Source organism: Archocentrus centrarchus, unplaced genomic scaffold (genome assembly GCF_007364275.1).
Source record: "Archocentrus centrarchus isolate MPI-CPG fArcCen1 unplaced genomic scaffold, fArcCen1 scaffold_58_ctg1, whole genome shotgun sequence".
Taxonomy (NCBI): domain Eukaryota; kingdom Metazoa; phylum Chordata; class Actinopteri; order Cichliformes; family Cichlidae; genus Archocentrus; species Archocentrus centrarchus.
This window is the reverse complement of record NW_022060279.1, coordinates 292,435-306,221: the sequence shown is the minus strand read 5'-3', so window position 1 is coordinate 306,221 and position 13,787 is coordinate 292,435. Positions and strand designations below refer to the sequence as shown.

At 42.4% G+C, this 13,787-nt stretch overlaps 1 protein-coding gene across 1 annotated transcript in view; it reads left to right on the top strand.

The window, feature by feature from the left end:
• The window catches only part of smg1 (SMG1 nonsense mediated mRNA decay associated PI3K related kinase), a 74,022-nt gene that overhangs the window by 23,253 nt on the left and 36,982 nt on the right, over positions 1-13,787 (top strand). Inside the window, exons 28-38 of the mRNA XM_030725509.1 lie at positions 142-262; positions 700-948; positions 1,483-1,634; positions 1,876-2,011; positions 2,328-2,472; positions 2,656-2,794; positions 6,103-6,321; positions 6,441-6,621; positions 9,488-9,649; positions 10,097-10,311; positions 13,000-13,154. Of these exons, the coding sequence (XP_030581369.1) occupies positions 142-262; positions 700-948; positions 1,483-1,634; positions 1,876-2,011; positions 2,328-2,472; positions 2,656-2,794; positions 6,103-6,321; positions 6,441-6,621; positions 9,488-9,649; positions 10,097-10,311; positions 13,000-13,154 (1,874 nt within the window). The remainder of the gene's footprint in view (positions 1-141; positions 263-699; positions 949-1,482; positions 1,635-1,875; positions 2,012-2,327; positions 2,473-2,655; positions 2,795-6,102; positions 6,322-6,440; positions 6,622-9,487; positions 9,650-10,096; positions 10,312-12,999; positions 13,155-13,787) is intronic.

Below are 13,787 nucleotides of genomic sequence, written 5' to 3'. Positions count from 1 at the left end.
AAACACAAAGAAGTAGAAATAAAATTATAGTATTTGACTTTCCAGACTCTTGCTGTCTTTTATAGAAGTAGTGTTAAAGCGAAGCTGCTGCAGAGAGCAGGAACTTTAATGTTTCACCCTTTGTGTTTGCATTCTTCACAGGACTGTGTGATTCCTCTGTGCAGCGAGGCTCTGAGCTCATGTAAGCAGCAGGATGTCCAGCTTTTCCTTCATGCCCTCAGATACACCACGTTTCAGAGACAGCTGCTCCACAAACTTAAAGGTAATGATTGAATGCTGCTGCGAGTATTTGCTCACATTGTTCATAAGCCTTCAGTCAGCATCACTGCCCATCATGAAGCCGCTGCTTATTCTGTTTGCACACAGTCTGAGTCTTTTTCTTTGAGCCCTGCTGCTGGTACACGATCTGATATCAAGCGGGGCTTTGCTGTTCTCTCTCTGAGATGATGTAGTCTGTGGAATCTTCTGGGAATGGTGACACGATATAGGGAAGGTTTTAAACTTAAAGTTTGGATTTCAGTCAGATTGAGATGCTTTGGCAGTTCCTGCTGCCAAGGGTGGCACAACCAGTTCTGAGGTTTAGTAATAATATTTTCACGAAGCGGCAGATGGACCTCATGTTTGCTGGGCTGAAAGCGATCAGTACGATGCACTGACAAAGGCCCGTGGAAACATTTAACCGTCTTCTTTCTTGCCCAGGTTACTCTTCCACCATCGATAGCCACCTGATGGAGCTTTGCCTGACTGCTGTCAAATTTGCCCGGAAAAAGGGCAACATTACCCTGGCATCCCGTCTGCTCAGACAGTTCAGTGACGCAAGAACACCAGAGGAGGAGCAGCACGATGAGCTGAGCGGGGCCTTCAGGCGACTTCATCTGGAAGGCACCCTGGGGGAGACCTGGGGACCAGAAGTTGAGATAGAAAAAGCCAAAGTCCTGAGAACTGCAGGTACGCTTTCACCTCACTGCACGAAAACATGTTTTTGGCTCCGTGAAGACCGACACAGCTGATTCCCTGAAACAGCTTTGAGGATCAGGGATTAATAAAGTTGACTCCACTCTAATAACTCTTAGTTTATTAGAGTGGAGCTGCAGCTTCTGTTTCAGAGTAGATCTAGAGGCAGCTGGAAAACATGGAGATGCGCGTCTTTAATTGAAAACTGGAAAAGCTGTTCGAAGACCATCCAAACTGTGTCAATCCAGAAATGCTGTTATAGCTGTGAGATCAGTCTGTGGGGGAGGAGATCCATCAGGAACATACACATTTACATCTGCGCAGCATATTCTGTGGATTGTAGGTTTTTTTGTTTGTTTTTTTTTAGAGCTTTATAGAAAATAAACCTGAAATTCCACAGAAATGTGCTGCTTTCTACCATCGGTCCCAATCCCTGCTGACAGCGGCTGCCTCCAAAACACACAAACCTGCTGCAGAGTGCTCATGAGGTTTCTGTTTCAATTTCTCTAAGCAGTTCTTTGTGTGCAGGTCAGTCAATGGCAGCCATGGAGATGCTGAGCAAGGCTGCTCTGTCTTACTGCCATTTGGGGAAGAATGAAGGTGCTGCCTGCCGCTCGCTGCTCACGCTCTGCAAATGGCTGTTGGCTGACTGGAAGGACATGACACCTCAGCTTAAACAGGCACGTACTTTTATAAACTGTAAGCTGGATGTTTACATTGTTCAAGTATGTATGAGTGTGGGGGCTGTGGCTCGGGGCCGTCTCTTCCCCCTGATCTTTCCTGTCTCCACCGTCCTGTCAGAGGCTCAAAAACCCAAAAGGTTTTTTTGTTTTTTAAGCATGTTTTGGACCCATTTTAGCAATCAAACATTAAAATTCTTAAAATGAAGAATTGAAAGACTGAATGAATGTTTTGTTGTAGGTGGTAAAGAAGTCAGCAGCAGTAAACTCATCCAGTGCTTTGGGCAGTACGTCACCTCTGAGCAGGAATATTGGTGCTCTGCTGGAGCTTCCCCTGGAGGATCAGGGCATCCCACACGTCACTGCTGAGATTTCAGGTACCGTGGTTTAACCTGAGACGTACAGTCCAGTTAAAGTCCCTTATACTTTGTTAAACAATGGTGACTTTATTGCCCTCATATGAGGACACACTTTCTTTGTTTTTTTTAAGTATTACTTTCTAGTCCAAGCTAGTGCTCAGTTTTATACATATCAGGTCCAACTGAACGTAACTGAAGACGTTAAGGAGGAGTTAAACTGACAAGACACATTAATGGTATCTACACTCAGCACATAGTAAAGTGTGGATACACTGAGATGTGTCCCTAACCCTCTAAAATACTCGACATTTAGTCTTGGTGGTCTTCTGTGCAGTGAGCGTGGGTGTTGGAGAGCCAGACTTCGTGTTGGGTCAACTGTATCAGCTGTCCACCAGTCTAGCTCCAGATGTGGCAAAGTCCTGGGCAGCCCTGGCAAGCTGGGCTTATCGCTGGGGTAGGAAGGTAGTTGATAACGCAAGGTTAGTGGACCCAGTGGTGTGTGTGTGTGTGTGTGTGTAATATCTGTGTCATTGCTACTTGGGAGCCTGAACTGTTGTGTTTTTGAGGGTGATGCTGGTCTGCATCATAGAGTGTTTGCAGACCCATCATCACTGAAAATGTCACTCTGTGTGTCACCTGTAATGTAGTCTTCTTCTCTCCAGCCAAGGGGAAGGACTGCCTCTTCTTCCTGGGGAAAAGAAAGAGATAGAGGAGCTTCTGCCAGCAACGACGAGTGAAGAAGACAAGGACGTCATCTTCAGTATTCTAGGACAGGCCATGTGTCGACCTACTGGTATACAGGTAGTCTATCCTGTGCACACCTTGGAAACTCTGGTTTTTATCAAAGAACAGAAGTTAAAGTCATGAACACGCGACAACCGGCCTAAAATCCCACACTTCACTTTTCTGCTCCTTCCCACGCTTTGCTATGGAAGTGAGTGAAGAATAAATCTTAAATCGATATGCAAAAACAAAGTAGAAGAATTTGACTCATTGTTCATATTTCAGCAAAATTCAGTGTACCTCATTCAACATTAGATTAGATTCAATTCATTGTCTTTGCATGTGTCACAAGTACAGTGCAACAAAATGCCAAATCTGCTTTGAACTTGCAAATCTCGCCTTCAAGTCAGCTGGCCTCATAAACCATGAGAGCTCCTGAGGACGAGCACATTGCTGACAGTTCTGTGTGGTTCAGTCAGTGTGGGTGGGGGCGTGTTTCGTGCTTTCAGTTAGGTTAAACTAAACAGAGCTGTTTCTGGGTGGCACACATGCAGCTGCTCGAGGCTGAATGTGTGCATCCTCATCAGGCTGCCTTCTCTGTAGGGATCTGAGACTCATGAAACGGTGTATGTGGGTGACACGTGAACTTTCCAAAACCATCATTTCTCTATCAAACATTAACATCCATGCTCTAAGCTTTTCCAAGTCTGCTCCAAAGGGTCTCTCCTCAGTCAGCATGGAGCTGTGAGCATTTCCTGTTGGAGGACCTGTTGTCCTGTTTGTCTCCATCTTCAGTGTCTTTCATTTAATTTAGCTCCTCATCTGTGAACTGCTCCATGGATCATTTATTCAAAAGATTATATTAATTTAAATCCATTTCTCTCATTTTCTATCCTTTTTCATTCTTTTAGCTGTCTTCGTTTTGTCTCGCTGAGGTTAGGTTTCTGCTCCTGTGACCTCTGGTTGCTGCATGGTTGCAGAGGTTTGTGCAGTTTATCCCATTGGCTAAACAAGGAAGGTCACAGATCCTTGAACACATACATACACTGTAGTGCAGCCTAAGGTGCTGCTGGTGTGTCACTCTAGTCTATTGATCGTTCCTCTCTGCTACTGTCTTGCTCAAGGCACCAACCGTGACCAGCTGCTGTCAGATTAGTAGTTTGTCTATCAGCGAGTTTCCTGAGTGTAGCAGACAATGGTGGGAGCTGCCGTGACTCTACTTCTCCTTTCTTTGCAGGGAGCCATTTGTAACGTAGTTCATTGACATCACTGGTTTCTGCTTTTGGTTCATACAAATGCCTCAAGCTGCTGGTGATTCTCAGAGGTCAGGTTCCACTGGTTTCCACTAAACAATAAATCAATTAATCGCACAATAACTTAAAATGAGGTTGACAATTTTTATTTATCGGCTTTATTGTTTCTTCGTGTGTCTCTCTCTCTCTCTCTCTTTCTACTGAAGACACTGGATGGCAAAAGGCTTAACTCTCGTGCGCTCCACTGACCCCTCCCTTTCTCATTTCTTAGTGTAACAGGGGCAGTGAACTATCGCGTCAGGTAGCCAGCTGAGGCGCATCATCTTGTACGTCTGCAGCATTAGAGCCCCGTGAGGACTTAGCAAACTAAAGAAACACTATCTGATACTGGGGGAGAAAACTCAAAATGAAATTGGTTTCAAAGTCGAACGCAACAGCAGCGTGTGGGAGCACTTCGGATTTAAACCAAACGACCGAGGCGAGCCGGTGTGTCGCATTTGTCATAAAACGGTAGTAACTAAAAGCAGCAATACAACAAACTTGCACCTGCACCTAAAGAACAATCATCCAAAGCAGTTTTCCCAGCTGGGAAAAAAACTACAACCGGTGGGCCGTCTTCAAGTTCCCGACAGTCCACCCTCACTGGAGCATTTAATTGACAGACAGCGTACAAAAAGGACAGTGCGAAATGGTGCGCGCACACAGACAGTAGTTCATTTAATCGTTAGAGATGCCGCCTTTTAATGTTGTTAGTTTGCCCATCTTCTCTATTTAAAACTAATGATTATTATTTTTTGAAGGGCAGTTTAGTCTACAGACTTAATAATCCATACCATTTCGGTTGAATGTAGTTTTTATTTCGAGTTTGTTTGTTTTTTTTGTTGTTTAGTTTTTATTCAAGTGCATTTTTTGTTAAGGGAGATTGAGAGTCCATTTTGTTTATTTTGTGTTCCAGTGTTAAGTGTTCTTTTGAAATTCAAGTTTTTTGATCTTTGAGAGGATGTACTAGTCATTATCATTACTAGTTTAAAACGGTCTCCAAACAATATTATCGTTTATCGCAATAATTTCTGAGACAATTAATCGGCCAGCAAAATTTGTTATTGTGACAGGCCTAGTTTCCACGTTCTTGAAATGCTTCAGTGAACTGGGAATTCTGTGCTGCTACTTTCCCTGCAAAGGAGCTCACTTTGTCACACCCAGTGTAGGCAAGAGGTCCAAGAGCACGAGCACGTCACAGGTGGAGTTTCAGCTGAGAAAGCGGAGCCTGAAACAAGAACATCTGCGTCCTCTGCAGTAATTATCAGTGGCCTGCTGGTGTGTAAGAGAAGCCTTGTGTCAGTCTGTGTGTAGACATGAGCTCCTCAGTATTGTATCTGCATCAGTATTGGTCATCCTGTAACATATCTCCTTCAGGGTCACAAATACTCCATTGCCTACAGCCACCACTTTGATCAGGCTGTTTTTGTTTGAGAGGCAGGGAAGCCGTTTACTGCTGCTCCTTCTGTTTCTCTCGACGTCCTTCATTAACTTCTCACAACAGACATCAAATATGACATCAGTCCTGGAGCTGTTTGCACTCATTTAGGACAACAGCATCTGCAATGTCAGCAAATATTCTGTTTTCTCCTTTGAGCTTCTGCACCAGAGCATCCCATCAGACAGACACACTGCATCCTCTGGTAGCTGGGGGATGGTTCTTCGTAGCCAGTGCAGTCTGCCTTCAGAATGATTTCCTGTGGCCCACTTCTGCATGGCTTCTCTTTCTTCTTCAGAGTAGTGCAGGTTCTCAGTCATGGAAAGGAGTGTTGGATCCTTCAAGACCTTCTTTTCTGAATCATTGCTAAGCTGCTAGTCCTGTTTCATATGATCAGACCACTTCCACTTCCAGTAACCTGCCATCGTGAATTTCTGACTGTTGCCCATTGACTAGATTGGAAAAGGTTTCAGTCTGCCACCAGAGATGGTGCCACCCAGCCCCAGCTCATGGCCTACATGACAGTTTGGACAATTTAATCTTCCCAACACAGTTTGGGGATGTTCCTGTTCCAACATGACTGCACACCAACATGAAAATGGTTTTTTTTTTTTGTATTGTCTTAGATTATTTTCTGCTGCTCTGTTTCTTATCAGGATGAGGAAATGGCTCTCCAGCAGGAAGATGATGAGGACGACATGGTAGATGTGATTTGGCGGCAGCTCACTGGTTCATGTCCTTGGCTCGGGGAGGCAAGCCAGCTGGTTACAGATGGTCTGATCCGAGTTTGGAGACGGGTAGTGGACCGCATCTTTGGTCTGTACCGCATCTCCTGCCAAGCCTATTTCACCTTCCTCAAGCTCAATGCGGGACAAGTAAGGCTCAGATACATGTTCTAAACCCGATGACTATGAAACACAGTAATGCTGTTGGATATGGACGTAAGTGCAGCCCTTTGGTCACTACCTCATTCTGTGTGTCTGTTCTGTTTTAGGTCCCTGTAGATGAGGATGACCCTAAAGCCCTCCTTTCATATCACAACAGCAAGCAGAGCAATGATGATGTAATTGTCATGGCAACTCTGCGTCTCCTCCGTCTTCTGGTGAAGCATGCTGGTGAACTGAGAGAGGGGCTTGAGCTAGGCTTAGCTTCAACCCCTACAGCACCCTGGAGGGGTATGTCGTAATGCAAATCTCCTTATGATGCATATTTTATGATCGTGTGTGTGTGTGTGTGTGTGAGTGAGAGAGGGGTGGAGGTGGTGATCGGTGAAAATAAGTGGATGGATGTCTGATAAAATACTGGTCTGTTGTAAATGTACCTTTTTTTTAATTGGCTTTTCACTTTTGTCATAATTCAACAAACTCTTTTAGGCTGTGTGTGTGTGCGTGTGTGTGCGCGTGTGTGTGTGTGTGTGTGTGTGTGTGTGTGTGTGTGTGTGTGTGTGTGTGTGTGTGTCTCCATACAGTGAGTGGAGACAGTAGACTGATAAGATACTTCATTCAGCTCTGTTTGTTTAACACAAATTCACAACTCAGAACTGAAGTGAAACCCCGGCCATTCCCTAATGGCAGGTGATTGGCTTATCTTTGAACATGAAGAGCCAGTGCCAGGGAGGGTCAGTGACCACAACCTGGAAGGTGAGAGAAAAGATGAGATGAAAAAGACAGAGCAGGATAGAGCCCACAGATGACTGATGATATGGAATGATGATAGAAATACACAGGAAGTGTAAAAGTGGTCCCAGCATTTTATTTGTCAGTCTGCACAGCATATAAAGCACAAGGAGCACCACACGGTAATGAACACACACAATGCATCTCACACAAGCATTTAGGTTAGCTGCCTTAACCTGCAGAAGCTCAACTATTCTGGCTCCTACCAACTTTTTAAAATTAAGCCTAATTAAAAATGAAAGCATTCTGAGGGGTTAAAGCAAAATACAATAACTTCAAGTTACAACCCTCCAATTCAGTTTTATTTATATAGCATCAAATCACAACAAACAGTCGCCTCAAGGTGCTTTGGACAGAGAAAACCCAGCGGTCAAAATGACCCCCTATGAGCAAGCATTTGTAGCACTTATAGTCCTAACTATAAGCTTGATCACAAAGGAAAGTTTTAAGCCTAATCTTAAAAATAGAGAGGGTGTCTGTCTCCTGAATCCAAGCTGGAAGCTGGTTCCACAGAAGAGGGGCCTGAAAGCTGAAGGCTCTGCCTCCCATTCTACTCTTAAGTATCCTAGGAACCACAAGTAAGCCAGCAGTCTGAGAGCGAAGTGCTCTGTTGGGGTGATATGGTACTATGAGGTCTTTGAGATAAGATGGAGCCTGATTATTCAAGACCTTGTAGGTGAGGAGAAGGATTTTAAATTCTATTGTAGATTTAACAGGGAGCCAATGAAGAGAAGCCAATATGGGAGAAATCTGTTTTTATAACTTGGTATGGTGTAACACACTAAGCAAGATATTAATTTTTACTAATTCAGGTTGGCAGTGAAAATTTATTAGAATTACATTCGTGTCCTCTATTTTTTTGATTACAAGGATCAAAAGTCATACGTTTTGTTATGATTATTATTTATTTATTGTGATATTTGCTCTCATTTGGGGTTTTTGGAGTATTCATGCGGTGCATCCAAAAAATTATAATCATGTCAAAACACGTTGATGTGGATGTGCAGGTACTGGTACTCCTCCATCAGCATCCTGTCCCAGGATAGACACGAGTCACGTACCCATCCTCTTCCTTCTGAAGTTGATCAGCATCTCTCTGATCTTATTGATATTAGGAAGCAGATGATTCCTCCCAGACCACTCCACATCGCTAATACATCCATCCACTGCAGGCTCGTCAGTCTTTCTGTAGGTGGTATGACCAGGACTGGCATCTTCTGTAGCTTCTCTCTCAGTAGCAGCGACAAGGTAGTCTTGATCGCACTTAAGAAATCAAAGGGTATCCTCAGTGTAGCTGTTGATGGGAGTTAGCTCTCTGCACCATGCATGACTACATCATTTACAACCTACAAAGGGTCGAGATGTTGTCACCTGTGTCCCAGGTGAGCTGAGACTTGTCTCACCAACACCTTCATCACATGGTGTGTGAGGCCACTGGTCAGAAGCCAGGTCCTCAGAGTCTTGGGGCTGATGCCATGTGTCCCTTGCCCTGCTGTAGTTTCTAATTGTGTTTCCTAACCTGGCCAGAACTCACAGTCAAGCAGGTGGTGTCAGAGGTGCAGGTCTGCATAAGTGAGTGCTGCATGAGTGAGTGAACAATGTGTTTTCAATGCCTTTCTGACCTGTGCTCATGTTTTGATTCATGCCTACTCAGCTTGCTTCTAATGACGCCTGAGAGGCATTTCCATGTTATAGAGAAGCAGGTGATTGGCCAGCAGTTTTGATGATGTCATACCCTTGTGGGGATCTTTCATGATCAGGATTCTTCTGGATGAGTATCTGCTGTTAGAAGCTCTATTATTTGTGATGCCAGGTGATCATGGAGTGCTGTTCGCGTCTTTAGCCAGTGGGCCTGGATCATGTCCTGGTGCTGTCCACTTCTTCAGTCCAGAGACTCATTGTTGGATGTCTGCCTTTGTGATATTGACTGGTACTTTATCTGGGAGGTTGCTGTGGAATGCTCTTAGGTCCAACAGCCACTTGGCATTGGTACTGAGTGACTCCCCTTTCTCTCAGATGTTCTTCTAGTGTTACTCGCTGCTATGTTTCTTCAGCCTAGTGGCCAGAGCTGTGAGCCTTTGTTCAGCAGTTTCCCTCCAGTAGTGACACACTTACCATTCATATGAATGTATACGCAGCCCAGCCCATCCCCAGCAACAAGCCCACGATGGAGGAGAGGACTGCCTGAAAGTCCATCTCCGCTTTTAATCACCCCACATCCCAGTGTCTATAAGAAGTGTTCACCGTAGCCCTCCTAAAAGTTTGTCACATTTACCATTCATATGAATGGTAAGTGTGTCCAAACGTCTGACTGGTACTGTATGCACTTCCTGCTATTCATGTACTGATTATTTGTCTTCTTTAGGTATCATCCCACAGCTCTTTTCACGTCTCAACCATCCCGAGGCATACATCCGACAAAGCATTTGCAGCCTGCTGTGCCGTGTGGCCCAGGACTCCCCACATCTCATCCTCTACCCTGCCATCGTAGGCTCACTTTCCCTGGGAGGCGAGGCTCAGAATGCAGGTATTTTAATTCTTTTGACCTGGTTATTTACAGCTGTTTAAAGAATTTTACATTAATATCTCAAATATTTGACTTTAAGTAATTTATTCTCTTGATATTTGATGATGCCATTAGATATAATTGACAGTGAATGACCACCATTCATTAAAGGTATTGCTGGCTTAATCAGTCTGAGAAAGGTTGCTTCATGAGCATCATTTTTATTATTCATCATATGTGCATCAAGTGAGATATAATGCATAAATTCATAAAAATGGTAGTTTCATTCCTAATGTGTTCTGGTAGGTTAGACTAGTGTACAAGCTCTGAAAGGGTCTCTAGATGGAAAACATGTTGCATAAAAATGAAAAATCAGTTTAGTGCCCTGACTCAGACTACTAATGACATTTTTACTAATTTCACAGATGAACACTGTCATCCTCTTAATTGGTTGATTTTTGTGAACAGGAAGCACATTGCCATCAGCTCTGCCCACCTTCTTGGGTAGCATACAAGGAGAGGACCTGGGTGGGGAGGAGGATGAGCAGCTCGGAAGTGGTGAACAAGGAGGCTCTTCAGAAGAGCTGGCAACCTGTTCCAGTCAAGACCAAGCCATGATGCAGGACTGTTACAGCAAGATTGTGGAGAAATTGTCTTTAGCAAATCCTAGCATGGTGCTTCAGGTAGGAGGCTGAACATGGTTACACTTGTAGGATGAAGGGGGTTATACCACCCTTATACTAGAGGAAAAACATGTTTAGATTTGGGTAGAGACTCTTTTAGATGCCTTAGCAACTTATAATATACAACAAAGCACTAGTGTGCCAGTAGACATGTCCAATAATCAAAACTGAGTAGAAGGCTGATAACGCGGTCATAAACATAGTGTGCTTATTAATGTATTAGCAATCCAAACCCAATTCCAAAAAAAAAAGTTGATTTCATAAACATGTTTTATCCATGATTTAATGTGAGAAAGTGCACCATTTGAAGGAAAAAAGGGCATTTTGAATTTCATGGCAGCAATATATCTTAAACATTTTACTCTCATTATTCTCAATAAAACATATTCAGTGTTAAAACTGAGGATGTGCCATCTTAAGAATAATATGAGCTCATGTTGAATTTGATGGCAGCAACACTTCTCGAAGTTGGCACAGGCCCATGTTTCCCACTGTGTACCATTCCCTGTACTTTTAACAAGTCTGTAAACATCTGGGAACAGAGGAGAGCAGCTGCTAGACCTTTCTGTCCCATTTTTGGCTGATAGAGGATTCTAGCTCAGCAGTGCTGGGTGGGCTTTCATATTTTTCATTTCATGACGTTCCAAATGTTTTTAGGTGGTGAAAGGGCTGGCCTGCAGACAGGCCAGTTCAGCACCTGGACCTTGCTGCTATGACACCATGCTGTTGGAGTAGGTGCAGTATGCGGTTTAGCATTGTCTTGCTGAAATATGAACCCTCAGAGATTGGGGTGAAGAGTGCAGGCATCTGGAAAGGGCTCAGAGTAGAGCCACTACTCCTTCACATCACTTCAGTTCAGTTTTATTTACATAGCGCCAAATCATAACAAACACACTTTTAGATTGGTTCAGATCCTACTTATCAGTTGAATCTTAAGTAGCACACCTTACATGTGGAGTGCCTCAAGGCTCTATACTTGGCCTTCTTCTTGTCTCTTTGGATCTACTTCCCATTGGATCAATTTTCAGAAGACGCGTTCCACCTTTAAGCTGACGTTTGTCCGATTTGTGCCACTGAAGCAGGAAAATGCATATTCTGCAAACCAACTCTTACAGTGCATTGGAGATATCAAGACATGGCTGGCCACAAGCATTTTGCACTTAAACAATAGAAAGACTGAGGTCATGTTTTTTGGGCCTAGTGATGCCTCCAAAATTAATGTTAATCTGGTTCTTTTGAGTCAACATCTGACACAGACAGCAACAAACCTGGGTGTAAAACTGGACCGTGATCTTAAACGACACAAAGATTAAATCAGTAGTCAGTCCAGATTTTATCAGTTAAGACACCTGGCCAAGGTCAAGCCATTTCTTTCTCAGTCACTTCTGTATGTTAATCCTTGCTTTTTTAACAACTCGTTTAGATTATGGAACACACTTTATGTTGGGCTGAACCAGACATTACTTACCCATCTCCAATAGTTACAAAATGCTGCTGCTCGACTTTTAGTTGGTGCCAAAAAATGTGAGCAGATTTCAGAAGTGCATTGTAGCAACTTGTGCAGTTGTCTCCTCGTTCTGGGTCTGATTCAGGTTCAGATATACACAGTTGAAATCTGGGGTTTTGTTAACAATTAATTTTGCGTCTTACTGTCCATGGCAGTACGTGGCTTTAGTTTCCATGGCGGTTTTCGCTCATGTGTACCTGGGAGTGTGCTTGTCATTTGTTATAAACCTCGTGCTACCCCACATCAGAGAAACAGAATTATCTTTAAATGAATGAAAAATATTTACCCAGTAAAACATTCAGTATTTTAGAAAATATTTAGTTTTATACTTTCCTGAAAATTGAACCAGTTCCTGACTAAGAAGCTCTCTACTTTTAAATATCAACTGTTACATTTTTCTATTGATCAGTCTGTTCCAGTAAAGGTGCTTGTTGACATCTTACTTGTTGAAAATATGGTGATGCACTATATACCATGTATTACCATACAAATATATATATATATATATATATATATATATATATATATATATATATATATATATATATATATATATATATATATATATATATATATAATTCTTGGTCCATATTGCCTAGCTGTAGGTGATGTAAGTAAAAATGTCTATTAATCCTTTATTACCAACCATTGCACAAGTGTGCCAGAGCGTATCTTTACATTTTTACATACTTTTTGGAGTATTTCAACTTGTTCTACATCAGTACAATCTTTATATCCCAAATTTTAATAAAATGTATGTAAGAAGTCCGTAGTAAACAAAATAAATTGTAGAAAAGTGCAATAAACCGCGAAGAAGCTGAAAATCTTTTTTACAGATATTTTTGTAGATATAGAAATGTCATAGCTGTGTCCATCAAAATTGTAAATGAAAGAAAAAAGTTGCAAACATCCTTTCAAACCATTTTATTTTGACTTAAATTTGTTCGGTTCATTCAAACTTCATTTTTGAGATATTAATTTTTATGAACTGTAGTAAAAATCTAAATAAAATGCATTTTGTGCACAGTTTGCAAAAAGCAGCACGTATCAAAATGAACTATTTCCAATACTGTCAATTCCTGGGAAAATGACATCACTTCCTGTTTTTGCAGTCAGTGGTCATAAAGGCTTAAAGAGCTGTGATTGTCTGAAATGTTTAACCACTACTTTGTACTGACCAGGTCCAGCAGCTGGTGGGTGAGCTGCGCAGAGTAACGTTGCTGTGGGATGAACTGTGGCTGGGTGTGTTACAACAGCAACACATGCATGTCCTGCGAAAGATCCAGCAGCTGGAGGATGAGGTCAAGAGAGTGCAGAACAATAACACACTGCGCAGGTGAGACGTGCCCACCTGCAGGACTTCTAGGCTATTCTTCTGCTGCGTTTACCGCAGGACCAGAATACAATAGAAGAGATTCATTATTTTAGTGATGATTAATCTTTATCAATCTTTAAGTTCAAATTTTTCTCTGCGTATCTTTTTGTTCTTTCAATGCTCAGAGTAGAAAAGCACAGTACGAGTACTGGTCCATTTGCTGCACAGCTGCTTCACACAGTCTAACTCTTTGTGGCCCAGTGGAAGATGTTTGGACACTGATGACTTTCCTGTGCGCTAACATGCAGGACAGTTAAATATTTACTCCGTGGTGACCAAGAGATTATCTTTGAACGAGCTTATAATAGTTTTGGATTTTACATTATACTGTAGTTTTATTTCATTTTGACCTTTCTCTAATTCAGTTTGTTTTAATTAGTTTTCAGAGTGGTTTTGCTCATTTTTATTAGTTGTTTAAGGCTTAATTTTAAACTTCATTAATTTTAAGTTTTTCATACTTTGTCAGGTGCAAGAGTAGCTATTGTGTCTAATAAAAACTCAACAAAAGATACCATTTCAAAAATTGTATTCAACAACCAGCTGTTCATAAGACAGCAGCATGACCTGCTAACTGTGTGTAATATTAAGGTCACA